This window comes from Rhipicephalus microplus, chromosome 6 (genome assembly GCF_043290135.1).
Source record: "Rhipicephalus microplus isolate Deutch F79 chromosome 6, USDA_Rmic, whole genome shotgun sequence".
NCBI lineage: Eukaryota > Metazoa > Arthropoda > Arachnida > Ixodida > Ixodidae > Rhipicephalus > Rhipicephalus microplus.
In genome coordinates, this window is record NC_134705.1 from 6,976,089 (window position 1) to 6,994,102 (window position 18,014).

General features: G+C 46.5%; 1 protein-coding gene across 12 annotated transcripts in view; it reads left to right on the forward strand.

Moving 5' to 3' along the window:
* LOC119167755 (uncharacterized) overlaps nucleotides 1–18,014 on the forward strand; it is a 595,822-nt gene that overhangs the window by 21,597 nt on the left and 556,211 nt on the right. Inside the window, exon 1 of one of the 12 annotated variants that reach the window (XM_075865251.1) lies at nucleotides 7,448–7,838. The exons of 10 other annotated variants lie outside the window; for them this stretch is intronic. In XM_075865251.1, the coding sequence (XP_075721366.1) occupies nucleotides 7,771–7,838 (68 nt within the window). In that variant the 5' untranslated portion in view covers nucleotides 7,448–7,770. One more of the 12 variants, XM_075865248.1, reaches the window with a different exon arrangement.

Consider the following 18,014-nt stretch of genomic DNA (forward strand, 5'->3'; position numbering starts at 1 on the left):
TGGTAAAGGAAATGATTGCCCCAGTGGCTTTCACAATACTTCATTAGGCAAAATATTTTCTGTTTTCATCTTGCTGTGTAATCTCCTATAGCCTTCTCATGACTGTCGGCTAAGCTTTGTTTTGTGCTCGGCAGCTCAGGGTGAGGTGAGTTTCCGCGAACCTTACCTGCCTTCCAAACCAGTTACTGCATGCAAGCTTCCCCTGAATGGATGAATCTGTGGTTGAAGAAAAGGAAAAAGACGCTATCTTTCCTTGCGAGAGCAGGGCTCAGTGGCTTAAAGGGAGAGGGGGGAGTGGAGAAAAGTGTTTAGAAGTAGGAAGGAGGAGAAGGTTTGGAAGAACGTGACGGCCGTGGCTGCCAGAGCAGAAAGAGAATAGGGGCTGTTGGCAGGGCAATCCGAGTCGTACGACTTGGAAATGTGGAGCTGCAACCACGTACGCACATACCTATGGCCATTCCCACAAAAAAAAAAAATGTCCTAGATCACCTTTCTTGGGCAATAATACAGAAAACTAGCTAAACGAGAAAACTAAAATAAATAAACAACCGATAATCCAACCACCGATTCTCACCACAGCTGCCAAAGGAAGGAAAAACGTAATCCGTGACATCGGCACCAGCGGCTACACAGAGGCATTTATTCGCAGAACACTGTGTATAAGAAAAGACACGGGAAACACGACACCAATGGTGCCGCAACCACGCCGCATGTCCACCCCACTTGAGCGCAGGGAACATCGAACGGAGCACAACGGCAAAACACTGCGACACTACTCCCAACATGTTTGCCCCATACCAGTCCCGAAGGCACGGTGTAGAGCTCGTTACGTTTTGAAGTCATTCTGCATACCTTGAAGAGCACAAAAAGCGCGAAAGATTTGGTACGAGAAACTTGAGCCTGGAAAACGACTTTGCCATCAAGCCTTTTGCAGTGTCGACCGAGGGACGACAGGAAGTTCTTACGCGATTCAAAGATGACTATGTATGGAAAAGTGTTTAAATGGGAATGAAAAAAAATCTACTAAAACACGGGTGTTGCTATGTTGTGTCAGTACAACAGAACTGCAGGTCTGTTGGAAAAAGATGGCAGCAATATCTCATAAAGAGACTCGAGAAATTAAAGCCTCTCTGATTGCCGAGAGGTAAAAGAATTCTTCGACCACGTTTCAGCTTGAATAAATTTATTTCCGCGAGTGGTGAAGGATCACGTACGGCATGAAGGGTGCGCTTCTGCCTCCTTCCTTCTTGAAATATGACAGCCACAATTTTCATGGTACCCTAAATTACGCCGCCGCTGTTTAAATGGTAGTAAATGACATGACAAAAGCCCATGGTCTGTGCCATCGCCGCATTTTAACAAAACTTGAAATCCAGCCAGATGGCGCATTGCTATCGGGAAATTTCGAGCGCAAACTAATGCTTCCACATGACGTTCACAAGCATCTGTCCTGTCTCTCTCGTTCTTGTTAACGTCTTGTTTGGCGCTCACAACTTTCCCATTTGCCACATTTATTCAAGAAAAAGCTGAAGTGGCATCTGAGGGCACAAGCAGTTCAACGCTTAAAGGGAGAGGCTTAAAGGGAGAGGGGGAGTGGAGAAAAGTGTTTAGAAGTAGGAAGGAGGAGAAGGTTTGGAAGAACGTGACGGCCGTGGCTGCCAGAGCAGAAAGAGAATAGGGGCTGTTGGCAGGGCAGTCCGAGTCGTACGACTTGGAAATGTGGAGCTGCAACCACGTACGCACATACCTATGGCCATTCCCACATTGTTTTTGTAGAATTGTAGCTGATTCTCTTGCGAAGGCATCCCTTTCGACACCAATTATTCCTATTTTCCCTCATACAGTATACAATTACGGTGGCGCGATTTCGCACACTTAAAATCAGGCAAAATTTATCTGACCCTGCACTGACGGCTTCTCCAGAGTACAAACACTTGTTATTTCCCTGGCGCAGTGAACTGATTAAATCAAGGATGATGGAAGTTGTCATCACGAAATTTCGTTGCCGCGTTACCTCCCTCAATTTTTACTTGCATAGATCAGGCATATTGAATTCCCCTATGTGCATTTACTGTAATCAAGAGGAAACGATCAGTCATTTTTTATTACATTGTCGCCGTTTCGATTTATTCAGGCAAAGCATACTAGCACCACCTCTTCAAAGACTGGGCTTGCAACTATCACAACCTGATCTTCTTTCATTTGGAGCCTCTACACTGGGTTTCAGCCACAGGGATGTTTTATTCGCCGTTCAAGAATACATCACTGCGACTAAACGATTTTCTTGCTAAATTGCTGTCTCACTAATTTTCTTATTATTTTTTAGCAAACTTGATATCGGTATTTCAAATCAAAATTAAGTTACAAAAAAAAATTGTAGGAATGACGCAATGCTGAAAGTTTAGGGCAAATTCACCTTATAATCGGCCAATCCCCTTCTTTGGGTACGAGCCATTTGCACAGGAAAAGAACAACAACAACAACAACAGTTCAACGCAATAGAGAGAGAGAACGGGTGCTCGATTGCTCGCGAATCGTGCTGCTTTCTCGCCTTTGAAGCCACATTAATAATGAAACCGGAGCTTAGCACTCATTCTCCGTTGATTAGGTACATAATCATAGATCAATTGATTGATATGTGGGGTTTAACGTCCCAAAACCACCATATGATTATAATCATAGATCAAGCTCAGTGTGGATTCCAATGTCACGTAATAAAGGTGACCTGAAGTGGCACATGCGTCACAACATGCTGCAGAACCCAATTCCATGCCTTCGTACCGCGTCATGCTCGTTTAATACGAACGTTTGTAGATTGGACTACAGAAAACACATTAAAGTCTCCGTTCGTTAGTAACGCCCTTCGTTATGCATTCTTCTGTTCTCTGGGAGCAGGTCACGTGAGTTTTGTAGCATGAATTAACATAAATTGCTGTTTCTATTTTACCGAAGTCACCGAACGGTGTACTCTATAAACAGATCACCTGCATTAAACTTCGTGTCAGCACAATGTATACAATGCTCAATTACATCACAAAAAAATACGTCTTTCATGCAAAGAATTTCCTAATGCTTCGTTAGATATTCAACCGTTAAAATTAAAAATAGCACCACCGTGAACGGGATTAACTCCGTGACCAAATTTCAGTGCAAAAAGCGCTTGAATAACTGCACTTTGCAGGTATGCAATATACATTCATGAGGTTTTAGATATGTGGTGACATCATTAGTTCAGGTTACATTGTTTTTGTAGAATTAGCTTTTTAGTCAAGTTTATTATGCTTTTTAATGTTAATATTTCACCTCATCAGTCATTTAGTGATGGTCATTTCATTTCCACATCTTAAATGAGAGATATGAATAGTTGATATCCAAGCATTCTTTCAAGATATAAGAGTGGTTTTTGTCAAAGGACCAACTCTAGACCGAGTTCCGGGGAGGGGGGAAATATGAACAGTCTTATAATTTGAAAAATAAAATTTTCGGTTTTACAAGCCGGATCGTCAATACGACAACAAGGCATGCCATCGTGGGAGGTTTTAAATATTTGGAACCCCAGGTCGGCAAAATAAATGGAGCCCACATAGACTCACTCAGTGAATATTCTTTTATCTTAAGACTCGATGTAGGGCCCAGCTTATTGCCGGAATTTCGGTCACATATAGGTGACCAAAAACATTTTTCTCTGCAAAACATTTTCGCAATAGACTGCTTTCAATAGAGTAAATCAGCCCGACATTTTTCGAATACACCTGAGATAGTCGCAAAAACGCCTTGGATGTTTGGCGTGGAATGACCGATCAAATTTTACGTCAATACCTATCACTTTTCGTCTCCACTGTCTCTTTCCAAGTTCGTGTTCTTTCTTTCTTGACATTCAACTTCCCAGTTTTTTAACAAATCCGCATCATATTGGTTCTATAGAAGAAAATAGCTTGTGGTATACGCATCTCAAATAGACTTGGGCGTGCACTTACGCCCCATCTCACTGTTTCGTATCGATCATTTCAGCGTTCTCATTTCACTTACGGTATTGCCACGTGGTTGCGACGTCAAAAAAGATGGTACGTGGGTTGCTCAAGACGACACTTTTTATTGAGTGAACATGTGCATAGGAAAGTGCAAAGTACTAGAAATTCGTGCTTTACACAGATAGCGGTAATCAGAGCATTGGTCGATGCGGTAATATGATCTGCGCGAAGGTACGTCGTCATTTATACACGTAGCATCCATATCGTAGGTGCCTCAAGCTTATCAAAGATTCTAAAATAATCTAAAGTTTTCGCAGACAGCCAAGCGTCCTTTGCGCAAGGCAATTGATTAATATGTGGTGTTTAACGTTTCAAAACCACCACATGATTATGAGAGATGCCGTATAGTGAAGGACTCCAGAAATTTTGACAACCTGGGGTTCCTTCACATGCACCCAAATCGCAGCACATGGACCTACAGCATTTTCGCCTCTATCGAAAACAATGCAGCCGCAGGTGGACTTGATCCCGTGACCTGCGGGCAGCAGCCGAGTACCTTAGCTACTGAACCACTACGGCAGTGCCTTTGCGCAAGACAGTGACATAAAAATACAAGCGAGCGTGGCAGTATAATAATGTTGCGATAAAATTTCAGCAGATACGACAGGTTCCACTGTGGATGCTATTTTCATAAATAACCGTCAGCGGGTAGCCGCGCGTTGCAAGGTGGATCGGCGTCTTCGGGTATTTTGAGTAGACTAAATTTCTACCTAAAACATACGGCGTGACGACAGACTCACGTTGACTGTAAACTTTAACGAAACGAAGTCACGCTTCAGTGGGATAATCTGCATATCATTAAGGAGCTGTTGTGTATTCTTCAAAGGTCGAGATTATGAATGGTGGAGAAAACCTTCACTATCACGTGCTGGATGAAAGGAATATATCCATATAATGTTTACAGCCAGCCTATAGACCGCAACAACAACTGACGGTGTGGGCCGACATCACTCCTGTAAGTCTGTTTAGTGATGTATTCGTTACAGTAAAAAGTAACTAAATACCTCACTCGTTTATCTAAGAAGAAAAAGAGGGACGTTTCACGGCTCCACGTTATATAAATAAATAAAAAAGGTTACCGTTACCGTAACCGAAAAAAACATAACGAATGTTACCTCTGCCATAGCTCCGAAGTCATCAGTTTCAATCAATGTGTCTTTGCTGCAGAAACCCACAATGAGAATTTTTGAAACTCAAATTTATGTTTCACACATACTAACCCAAGCAAGGATTATACTCAAGATGTTCAATTAACGAGAATTATTTGTACAAATGTACTGAATCTTAGCAATGTTATATAGAAGCATAATGATGCCTGCACATGTGATGGCTTCTGACTCTGCAGTGACACAGGATGAAACCATTTTTTTTATTTGAGGATTACACTCAAAGTGAGGTTCAATAATCCACGGTATTCACAAAGAAACTATCACTGAACTCTCAAGAAATTTACAAATATTGGCCTTTTCTTGATCCTTCAGCGCCTTCAGTAAAGCATGTCGAAATCGGTACTGTTGGTCCTAGCAACCGAAATGGCCCGCCGCACGCCAGTAGGCAATCATGGAGGCCTACGGAGGCCTACATTGGTGCCTTTTTATTGGGGAGGGGGGATATTGGGAGATGTCGTGGGGAGGAGGGGGAACACTTGCAAGTTTGTGACACCAGATGTGGCTTGCAGAGGCGTAAGTCTAAAAAAATCACGAAGGGGGACACACATTTTGCAATAGCAGCCATTTTGTTTTAATATGTTGCAGGTTTTATTTTTGTTTATATAAGAATTTGAATCATGCCTAGAAATCAAATATACAAACGAAGATAGGTTCCCGGCACTCGTAATTGCATTCTTCTATCGAGTCTTTTACGGAACAAGTCGAGAGTGGCAGTTGCTATTTCGATTGTCTCACACATCTGATGGGTATTGAGCACGTTTACGCGCTACAAAAAAGCATTGAAAAGTTGAATGTTTTATACATACTTATCAAGCATTCTTATTTGTGAAAGGGGTCGGGGAGTCAACGTTCTCTGCAGGCGTGGTCAACGGACGCCGAGCTTGTGACCAGCATGGGCTGTGTATCTGAGCAAATATTGCATTTGATTTCATCTGCACATAAGACCATCGACAGGTCTTGGGGGGATGCAAACCCTTCTTTCAGCTTGCATCACGACTGAGGGAGCGGGTCGTGTTGGTGTCGCTAGAGTGGGTAGCAAGTGCTGGTGGAGCTTGAAGGGTTCAAGTGCCCGTGTTGCACCACCAGCCTCGCCCACGCCCATGTCTACACTTCATTCATTGAACACCGTGCTGAGAACTAGTTGAGTAAATGCGCAGATTTGTTTCCTTCCGCATCCTATACCGCTGCATAGAAGATTCTCACATTGTGAAAAGTAGGTATTTTGATTCGTTTGAAGGAAAGTTACATTCAAAGCAAGACAGATACTCAAAAAAGCGGTTTCATGCAATCGCAATAAGAAAACTCGAAGCAGAGGTGCTTCTTTTTTGTGCAGCGTACAGTGTAAAAGTAAGATCGGATTCGGAAAAAGCAAAATGAGTGACGTGACGCTCATTGTTCAATGAAAGAAGGTTTCATAAAGTATGACATAGCCAACAACAGCAACAAACTGCTCCATCGTAAATTAAAAAAAAGCAAAGTGCTGCACATTTACGGTAGAACATGGACATAGATTGAAATACGCGTTATTTTTTTATGAATGTCAAATAAAAACTATTTTACAAAACGCTTTGCATTCATCGCGATGTTGACACATCTGTGTAGTGTCATTTATGCTATTTGGATGAAAATCACTGAATTTCAACGAATTCAGAAACCTGTGGCAGGAGAGCCTTTTGAATTTTCAGTTTCGGTTTCTGTGCCGCCGACGCCGCCGACGAAAATTGGCCGCACGCCGCCACCGATGAACAAACCGGCGTGCGCCGACAACGCCGCTGCCGCCGACTCTGGACGACCCAACGTTACTACCTATTCTAGTAACGTTGGGACGACCCCCACGCCGCCGCCGGTCAAAATCGCCTCGGCCACGGAGGCCCCGGCTTCGGCGCACACCTCTGGTAGTGTCTAGAAATATACTGGCTAGAAAATACTTGAAATATAGTATATTCTAGGCACTATACCTCTAGCTGGTACCGCCCGCTCAATGTTTTTAGACTAGTCTAGAAACGTTGCGCCCGCTGTGATGATAATGAATGGATGGATGGATAGATAGATATAGCTGTACCCTTTCGATCGGGCGGTGGCTAGCGCCACTAAGCCGTAATACTTAATGAACTTAAAACTCCATTTATTTTTTGCTTCAAAAAGTGAGTTTGAGGATTCGTACTTCGCAGTGAAGGGTTTAATTTTCACTCGTGCCTTGACTTTAGCCACCAATCAGATAACCTCCTTCTAGTTAAGTCTACCCGCTTAAAGTCTATTTTGCCCTCGCTGTCCCTAAATCCCAGTGCTTTGAAAAACTCTGCGCCATCATCCTGAATTATAGGGTGAAGCCCTTTACAGAACATTATAGTCTCGGTCGCGAGCGCCACCGCGCGGCGCTTGCTCAAAACTGAAAGCAGGCCAACTCCGCTGGGAGCGCGAGCCATTCCCCAGGCATTGTTTAGAGGAGGCGTTGGGCAGGCCAACTCTGCTGGGAGCGCGAGCCATTCCTCAGGCATATATCTAGAGGAGGCGTTGGTTGTGGAGAGGCCGGCGTAGCGAGGGGCGTTGCTTCAAGGCTGCACCACACAATGAGCATTCGGGCGCTGTGTATCATCAGCGTACCTCACAAGGATGCGGCAACGACCATCTACTACAAGTAGGCTGCTTACTTTGCCTAGCTGTAACCAAAGCAATATGTGTTCTACGAGGCTGCGCGCATGTGCGGTTCGTGAGCTGCCCAAACAAAACGCAGGGTGTGCTGCAGAGGTCTGGTGCCTTCTTTTCTCTGAATGCACCGTTCTATCTCAAAAGTACGTCTCGATTATGTGATATGATTTAGACTCCAACCAAAAGTTTTGAAGAAACCCGACGTTTCGGAACCGACTTAGTTCCTGCCTCAGGGGAAACTGGGACTACGTGGTGATGGTAGTGGTTGTGGTTAGAAGAGGAGAAAACCACCTAATTTCTGCAGCCCGTTAGGGAGCACGTCGCAGTGCCTGGACTACGCAGCAGTGCACTCGCGGGGTGGTGAATGACCCCCCTCTCTCTTTCTCGTTTTGCCGTGAAGCACAGTCCGAAGGGTTCCGAGAGAGTGGTTGATGTTTCGGGCCGCTCGCTTTATATGCCACGACTCGAGTAGTAACCTTCTCCTCTCTCGTCTCGTTTTCAAGGATGGTCGTTGCTTCGAAATTGCCGGTGGTCCAACGTCTCGGCATGCTTGGCGACTGCGCTGCGCACTTTGTAGAGCTGCACGTCGTTGGCGTGTTGTTTGAGTCGTTTCGATAGGTTTTTAGTCTCGCCAATATGCGAAGAAGGGCACTCGGCGGACGGAATTTCGTAAACGACACCGGGGGTCCTGTTCATGCATTGTTGGCCGGTCTTTCGGACGGGGTCGTGAATTGTACGGCTTGGTGGACGGATTTTAGGTGCTGATATAAGACGTCTTCATCACGCAAAAGCAATCGTCCATATAACGGAGAAAAAGCTTGGGTCGTGGTGGGACGAAGCTGTGTGCTTTCTCTGCTATGTACTCTATGGTCAGGTTTGCCATCGTGACTGAGATGGAAGCTCCCATCGCGGTTCCACTGTTCTGCCTGAAAATAGTTCCGTTGTAGGAGAAGTACGCACTGGACAGGCAGAACTCCAGTAGACGGCAGAGCTCATCAACTGCCAAAGGAGGCTTTTCACTTACGCTTGCGTCCCCCTCAAGCGCAGAATGGGCAGAGGAGACAGCTAAGGGCACTGGCACATTTGTGAACTTATGCTCCAATGGCACAGAGCGAAAGAAAGAAGAGGCCCACGTAATTGCGGACCTCAGAAAAAACAGATACCCAAAAAACTTCATTCGAGCCGCCACCCGCCGCGCAGAGCAACAAAGGATATGAAAACCCCAATCAACCTTAATTGGCAGCCCCCCGAAATGCGTACCGGTCCCATACGTTCAGTGAGCCCGTGAGATGTTGGCGCAGATCTTCAAGAAGGAAAGGGTTCGCATCGCACATGTGCCTTCATGTACGCTGGGCAGCCTCCTCCCCTGCCTGAAAGACCGGCCAACAATGGACAGGACCCGCTGTGTCGTTTACAAAATTCCATGTGCCGAGTGCCCTTCTTCGTATATTGGCGAGACACAAAACCTATTGGAGCAACTGAAGCAACACGACAAAGATGTGCAGAAGCTCTACAAAGAGCGCAGCGCAGTCACCGAACATGCTGAGACGTTGGATCACCGAATAAATTTCAAAGCAAGGGCCATCCTTGAAAGAGAGCCGAACTGGTGGAGGAGGTTACTACTCGAGTTGTGGCACATACAGAGGACAGCCCATAACGTCGACCGCTCTCTCGGAGCCCTTCCCCCAGTGTATACACGTGGACTGCGCTCCACTGCAAAAGCGAGAAAGAGGGGGTCATTATCCGCCGCGCGAGTGCTTTGAAGACACCGTTGCTACGTAGTCCTGCAGTCACCCCTGAGGAAGGAACCAGATCGGTTTTGAAAGGTCAGGTTTCTTCAAAACTTTTGATTGGAGTCTAAATAATTTTCCAGTTTCATACCCAACCAGACAGCTTCTGCCAAATGTTTACATTCAAGTCCTAATTATGCATTGTTGTAATAATAAAGCAGACTCGAACAGAAGTGGAAGAGACTACGCTTTCTCCTTGATCCTCGAATACATGGCACCAATTTCACTATTAACTGAGTGAAAAGGGGCGAGCATCAATGAAGTGATAAGAAAATGTGTTTCCTAGAGCGGGGAAGAAAACAAAGATTGAGGAGGTGATCACAACTGACAGGACACCGGCGGTCGCAAGTAGAGCAGCTACAGGGGCTAGTTGGTGTTGTATCTTGGGTGTTTGTGCTTTGTATCGTGCAGGGACTGGCCCACCAACACAGACTAGAACTATTTTATTTCCAGGAACACAATGGAAAGCATTGCAAGAAAATATGAGGCAAGATAGAAACATTCACATTAGCATACTTATGGCAAAGTTTAGCTGTTTTCAAGAAGGGAATTTCATTTGAAAAGAGAATAATAGATGGTGTGCCAATACATACGTGGGCATGTGCCTGTGTCATCATGTGATGTTGAATTCCAGTGGCAGAGTCAGAACAACCTATGGACTCTGTGAGGGAGGACTTTACTCTGGCGTAATGCAATGCCGCCAAATCCGCGATTGAAACACAATCCGCACCACCAGAGCAAGTATAGAAGCGAAGAGGAAGAAGAACTGTAGAGTTGCCCAGAATATCTTGCGTGTAGACATTCCATTCCGCTAATTCCGCTTTCAAATTCTGTCAATTTACCACTCGTACATAGTAGTTTTATTGTCGGTGACACGATTCGTAAAACGGTTCATGCAAGAACTGCAGCTTTTTTACTTAGAGCTGTCGGAAAAAAACAAAAATGCGCGACAGCGGTGGCGCTACCAAGCGGGTGAACGCGTTGAAAGGAGTGTGCCACGCCAAGTTCTGGTCCACTTCGCCGATTTCGGCGGAGCAACATTTCCAGCTCCTCGGAGCCACTTCTGCTCTGAATACACTTCGACTCTCTCATTGACTCCCGCCTTCGCCTTCCCGCCTTCGCCTTCACTCTGCCATTGGAATTCAACATAAGATTTGGTTATGACTTGCTACATTTTGTCATCAACCTGTGACAAGTGATTTTTTCAAAAAGCGGCATACACTGACACTGCGATACACGTGTTTAGATGGCCCGGGTGTGCGATTAGTTGAGTTATTTCGATTCTCTTTTAATCTTGTGTTTAAACATCATTCTGTCGGTCCGTATACCTCCTACTGCATGTCCAGAGAATGTTGGAAACTACTTCCTTATTGCAATCCACAAACTTTCTAACGTAGTTGATGTCGCAAATATTACTCTGGCTTGTTTTCTTGCTCCCGTTTACCCTTTGACACATTTCAATGAGTTTTTGAGAAGCCAAGAAAACCAGTTCGATGTTCTGCACATTAGGAGTCTTTTTTAGCTCATGTGAAACCCATTCATCACTTTAACCATTGTTTTTAGCGTTATTGGCTTTAATCGCTTATAAGCCCCAGGCGCAAAGAGAATTCGCTGTTCTTCATCTTTTCCACTTGTATCTTGGCGCTCTACACCAGCTAAAAAAAGATGGCAAATGCACAGAGCTTCGGACCAGTTTTCAGGCCTCAGGTTTTCGTTTTCTTTTGAAGCTTTCCATGTTTCATATGTGTGAGAAAAGTGCCTGTAAATAAAATAGTTGTTTGTCTGCACTCTGTGTTTGTGGTATGTTCGTTCTGTTTCTGTACGACAAAAAAAGCTATCACCCAAAACATGTAATGGGTGGCACCAGCGATAGTCACCTATGTTAGCAAGGTTAATATTTGAGCGTGTGTAAAAGTGCAAATCAATTTATGCATTTTTTGCCATCATAGGAGTGTTCGTATCAGCTAGTATGGTGAGCATTTTGCCTGTATCGCTGAGATAAGATAAAAGTTTATCCAGATATGCAGAGTGGTGTGCGAAGTATTTACTGGTATTGTTCAAAAAATCTCTCGCTGATGGTTCGTTGCCGGAGGACTGGAAAACCGCGAGAATCAAACCACTCTTTAAATCTGGTGATATATGCAACATCACAAATTATCGGCCGATTTCATTGACATCTACTTCATGTAAAATCTTTGAGCACATATTTTTAAACATACAGAATTTTTTGAAAAGTATGAAGTTGTAACAGATGCACAACATGGCTTTAGACGTGGGTACACAGTTAGTCCGAATTACGCATGATTTTGCCGAAGTTATAAACAAAGGACGCTATATGCATGGATTTTAGTAAGGCCTTTGATAAAGTATCGCATAATAAATAATTTCACAAACTAGGTTTTAATATAACAAATAATACTCTTCTGGCATGGATTAGAGCTTACCTGATGAACCGTTGCCAGTACGTTTCTCTAAATGATACCTGCTCAGGTCGAGTTGATGTTGTTTCTAGTGTACCTCAGGGGTCCGTGCTTGGGCCTCTAATATTTTTGATATTTATAAATGACATCACCACTGATAATAATGTTAAGATTCAACTTTATGCAGACGACTGCGTGATTTATGAAACAGGTCAATCGAGGATCAGAATAAATTAAATGAAAACTTTCAAAGAATCATATCATGGTGTGGTGAGTGGCAAATGGCTATTAATTACAACAAGACGGTCTTTATGCGAATAACTTACAAAAAGAAACCACCTTTTTTTCCTTACGGGCCAAACGGAAACACCCTCTCGGAGGTCGATGAGTATAAATACCGGTGTCTTTGGTTCACAAATAATTTATCACGGTCAGAACACATAGATGTTGTTACGAATAAGGCATTGCATAAATTATTCTTTTTAAGACGATCCTTAAAATCAACAACTCCTTCTGTTCATTTCCTTGCATACAGTCCATTATATCTCCTATGCTTGAATATGCCGTGCCAATTTGGGACCCATACACCAAAACAATTATCAGCAAACTCAGAAGAATAGAAAAAAAGTAGTTTGTTACTTATATAACTCATTTGATCATTCCATCAATTACTAAACTCGTCAAACGATCTGGGTTGCCCTCAGTTAGCAATAGGGGGAGAATTTGCCAGCAAAAATTATTTTACCAAATAGTTAAAGAGCATTATAACATAGACTCCTCTCCCATTATCGCTTATTCTCAGGGTTACGAAACCAGGCAAAGACATTCTTTCACGACAACCCCTTTACTTGCACGAAATAACTGCTTTAAATACTCATTTTTCTCTAGAACTATTGTTTATTGCAATAACCTCCCCGACAATATTGTAACACAACTCTCGCTTTCCTTGTTTGAAAAATATTTGCAGTAGCAAGTTAGCAACCGTATATTCAATACTTTTTATTATTCATTCGAATTTATTGCATAATCTTGTTCAATTTGATAAATTGTCTCCTTGAAATTGTATTCTTTTTTGTGTTTATTGAGGTGTTTTTGTACTCTTGCATTCTACAGTTACTATTCTGTTAAATTCTGTTGTGTTCTTGTTTGTTTTCTTAGCCTTATTGTTTTATCTATATTGCCACGTTCCATTTCCCAAGTTTTTGTTATCGTCCCAAAACACCACACGATTCTCAGCGCAAACCGCGCCTGCAGTTTTCGAGAAGGTTCCAGACTGTAGTAGATCATTTCGATAAGATCACGCCCACTGTACGAACGGTACAGATTGTTCTGGAACCTACGCCACCGCCAGCGATAACACTAGAACATTCGACGGCAAGAGTATAAAATGCCGACGCGCTTCGCCGCTAGTCAGTTGTTGATCAAAGGCCGATGCTCCGTTCGCCGCTATCAGTCCGAGACTGCTATCTGTGCGAGACTGCTGCTGTAATTGGACTTTCCGTTTACCGGGCACAGGTTCGCCCAAATAAACAGTTAAATCCCAACCCGAAGTCTCCTGTCTTCGGCCACGTCACTACCCCGTGACATTTGGTGGAGGTGCTGCTTCGTTCATGTACTCGACGCCCCCGTCAAGCCGTGAACCCAGCCCACGTCGCGGAGAAGACACCGATGCCAACCAAGAGCAGCGAACAAGCCGTCGACAGCAAGGGCTACCACCGGAGTACGGGCTTCTACAAGACAAGGCGCGGAAGACCAAGGCCATGACCGCGACTGCAGCGACAATGACAACCGCAGCGTCCCAGCCCACGATGGTCATGCATCAACCCAGGGAACCACCAATTTTCCATGGGTCATCGTTCGAAGACCCGGAGTCCTGGCTAGAAATATACGACCGTGTGGCCACCCTCAACCACTGGGACCATGACGAAAAGCTGCGTCGTGTGTTCTTCTATTTAGAAGACACCGCAAGGACCTGGCTCGAAAATCGGGAGTCCACGCTCCGAACGTGGGATGTTTTCTGCAGCGCATTCCTGCAAACGTTCGTGAGCGTCGCTCGCAAAGAAAGGGCCGCTGCTCTACTAGAGACCCGGGTTCAGCTACCAAATGAGAAGGTTGGAATTTTCACAGAGGAGATGACCCGCCTATTTCGTCACGCTGACCCGGACATGCCTGAGGAGAAGAAAGTTCGTTTCCTCATGCGAGGGGTCAAACAGGAGCTCTTCGTGGGACTAATGAGGAATCCACCGAACACCGTCCAAGAATTTGTATCCGAGGCGACCACCATCGAAAAAACCCTTGACATGCGCACCAGACAGTATAATCGTCGCTTGACTCCAGAATGCGCTGCTGCTCAAGCCAGTGACCCCGAAAACCTGCGTGAAACGATCCGAGCGATCGTGTGGGAAGAGCTGCGCAAACTGTTGCCTTCGGCGCACCCTCAAGTGGATTCGATCGCCGACATTGTGCGAGAAGAAGTTCGGCAATCACTTCGAATTCCCCAAACACCGCTGCCCGAACCAGAAACTATGAGCTACGTCGCTGCAGTGCGCCACAACGCTCCTCCCCGTTCACGCCAAAACGCCGCCCCGTCGCACTTCCGTCGCCAAACACCACTGCCGCCACCACCCCCACCGACGACCTACCGTTCACCAGCGGGCCAGCGCAGTGCGCCGTGGAAAACCGACGTTTGGCGCACCCCTGACCACCGCCCACTGTGCTACCACTGCGGCGAGGCCGGGCACACTTACCGCCGTTGCCAGTACCGACAGATGGGACTGCGTGGCTTCGCCATCAATGCACCACGTCCGCAGCCAGGGGAACGGCCACGTGACATCGCCGACTACCTGACAGGAACTCAATGGACACCCCGAAGTCCTTCCCGTTCGCCGTCGCCCCGCCGCCGCATGTCACCGCACCCCCGGCAGTACTCCGGCCCAACGCGGGGCCGGTCTCCTAGCCCGTATCTGGGAAACTAAGGGCAGCAACCGGTGGAGGTGCGGTTGCTGTGCGACGAACTACCGAAGATCCTCCGACGACGACGACGCCGCGACGGAGCTTTCCGAACACAACGCCAACCAGGCAAAGCCCTGACGGCGAAAGCTCACTTACCGAAGGTGGCCTAACGACGCAACATGGAAGCAGCGGAACAAGCCGACGCAGCCGTGACCCGACGCCACGCCCTAACTGTAATGCGAGACGGCGAACTAGCGACCTCGACGTTCTTATCGACGGCCACAGTGTGACCGCTCTCGTCGATACTGGAGCTGACTATTCTGTCATCAGTGGGTCGTTCGTCGCGAAGTTGAAGAAAGTTAGGACAGCTTGGAAAGGCCCTGAAATCCGCACAGCCGGAGGTCATCTCATAACGCCTGCAGGAATCTGCACAGCGAGAGTCACCATTAACGGCCGTATTTATCCTACAGACTTCGTAGTTCTACAGCGTTGCTCGAGAGATGTCATCCTTGGCATGGACTTCTTATGCCTCCATGGTGCTGTCATCATCCTAAAAACAAAGTCGATAACATTATCCACAGAAGAAGCACTACCGCCGCGCACGCCGTCAGGACACCATGCCTTGAATGTGCTGGAAGAACAAGTCACCATTCCGCCTCGCTCAAGCGTCATTATGTCAGTCGGCGCTCCTAAACCACCTGACTTGGAAGGCGTCATTGAAGGCAGTCAGCATCTGCTGGTCACCCGAAATATTTGCGTCGCAAGAGGAATTGCAGAGCTGCGGGGAGGCAAAGCAATGGTTATGCTCACAAATTTCAGCAATGAGTACAAACATGTGAACAAAGGAACAACGGTCGCATACATCGAAGAAATTATCGAAGCCACCAATGCATTCACCCTCGCTGATTCTGCGGAACCTGCTCAGAGAAACCAAGCCCCTCCCATAGCTTTCGACGTCAATCCCAGACTTCCGAACGATAAGCAAGAACAGCTCAAGGCCCTGCTCCTGCAATACGAAGATTGCTTTTCGTCGTCATCGAAAATTCGGCAGACCCCAATCACGAAACATCGCATCATAACCGAAGAAAATGCTAGACCACTCCATCAGAGTCCGTACAGGGTTTTGACGCGAGAACGTGAGGCCATGAAGAGACAGGTTGATGAAATGCTGCGGGATGACATTATCCAGCCGTCCAAGAGTCCATGGGCATCCCCCGTGGTGTTAGTGAAGAAAAAGGATGGGACCCTACGTTTCTGCGTCGATTATCGCCGCCTGAACAAAATCACAAGAAAGGACGTGTATCCACTCCCACGAATAGACGACGCACTTGATCGGCTCCATAACGCCAAGTACTTTTCGTCAATGGACCTCAAGACTGGCTATTGGCAAATCGAAGTCGACGAAAGAGACCGAGAGAAGACGGCGTTTATAACACCAGACGGCCTCTTCGAGTTTAAGGTGATGCCCTTCGGCCTTTGCTCAGTGCCTGCAACTTTTCAACGCGTTATGGATACAGTACTGGCAGGATTGAAGTGGCAGACTTGCCTTGTGTACTTGGACGACGTCGTCGTGTTTTCCTCGAGTTTCGACGAGCATCTTCGACGCCTTGAAGCTGTACTTCAAGCCATCAAGAGTTCCGGGCTCACACTGAAGCCAGAAAAGTGCAGATTTGCGTATGAGGAGCTCTTGTTTCTGGGGCACGTTATCAGCAAGTCTGGAGTTCGTCCCGATCCACGGAAAACAGCCGCCATCGCCGACTTCCCGCCGCCCACTGACAAAAAAGCCGTGCGCCGATTTCTGGGCCTGTGCGCCTATTATAGGCGATTCGTGAAAAACTTCGCCCGCATCGCCGATACTCTTACTAACCTTACCAAGGCTGACGTGGAGTTCAAGTGGGAAACGCCACAGGAACACGCTTTCCAGGAGCTTAAACATCGCCTCCAGACGCCTCCGTTACTTGCCGATTTCGACGAATTCGCCGAGACAGAAATACATACTGACACAAGCAGCGTAGGTCTTGGCGCCGTTCTTGTGCAGAGGGCTGACGGACTTGAAAGGGTTATTAGTTACGCCAGCCGATCGCTATCCAAAGCAGAAGCTAATTATTCCACAACAGAAAAGGAGTGCCTCGCCATCATCTGGGCTACGTCGAAATTTCGCCCCTACCTCTACGGCAGGCCCTTCAAAGTTGTGAGCGACCACCACGTATTGTGTTGGCTAGCCACCTTGAAGGACCCTTCAGGTCGCCTCGCACGGTGGAGCCTGAGACTTCAAGAATATGACATTACTGTAATTTACAAGTCCGGCAAAAAACACTCCGACGCCGACTGTCTCTCTCGTGCGCCTGTCGACCAACCGCTACCCGACGACCCGGATGACGACTTCTTCTTAGGAACGATAACTACCGACGACTTCGCTGAACGACAGAGGGCCGACCCGGAACTTAAGGCCCTAATAGAATACCTCGAAGGCAGGACCGCCGAAGTCCTGAAGGTATTCAAGCGCGCACTTGCATCGTTCTTTCTACGAAATGGTCTTCTACAAAAGAAAAACTTTTCACCGCTTCGAGCTAAGTACCTCCTTGTGGTGCCTTCAGCTCTGCGACCAGAACTCCTGCAGGCCCTGCACGACGATCCGACGGCAGGGCACCTCGGTGTGTCTCGCACGCTCGCGAGGATACAAGAAAGGTACTACTGGCCACGTCTTACCACCGACGTCACTCGTTATGTGAGAACATGCCGGGACTGTCAGCGACGCAAGACACCGCCGACAAGCCAGCGGGGCTTCTGCAGCCAATTGATCCACCTTGCCGACCTTTCCAGCAGATTGGTATGGACCTACTGGGGCCGTTCCCGACGTCGGCTTTCGGAAACAAGTGGATCGTGGTAGCTACCGACTACCTCACCCGCTACGCCGAGACAAAAGCCCTGCCAAAAGGCAGTGCATCCGAGGTAGCTAAGTTCTTCGTCGAAAATATCGTCCTACGTCACGGCGCCCCGGAA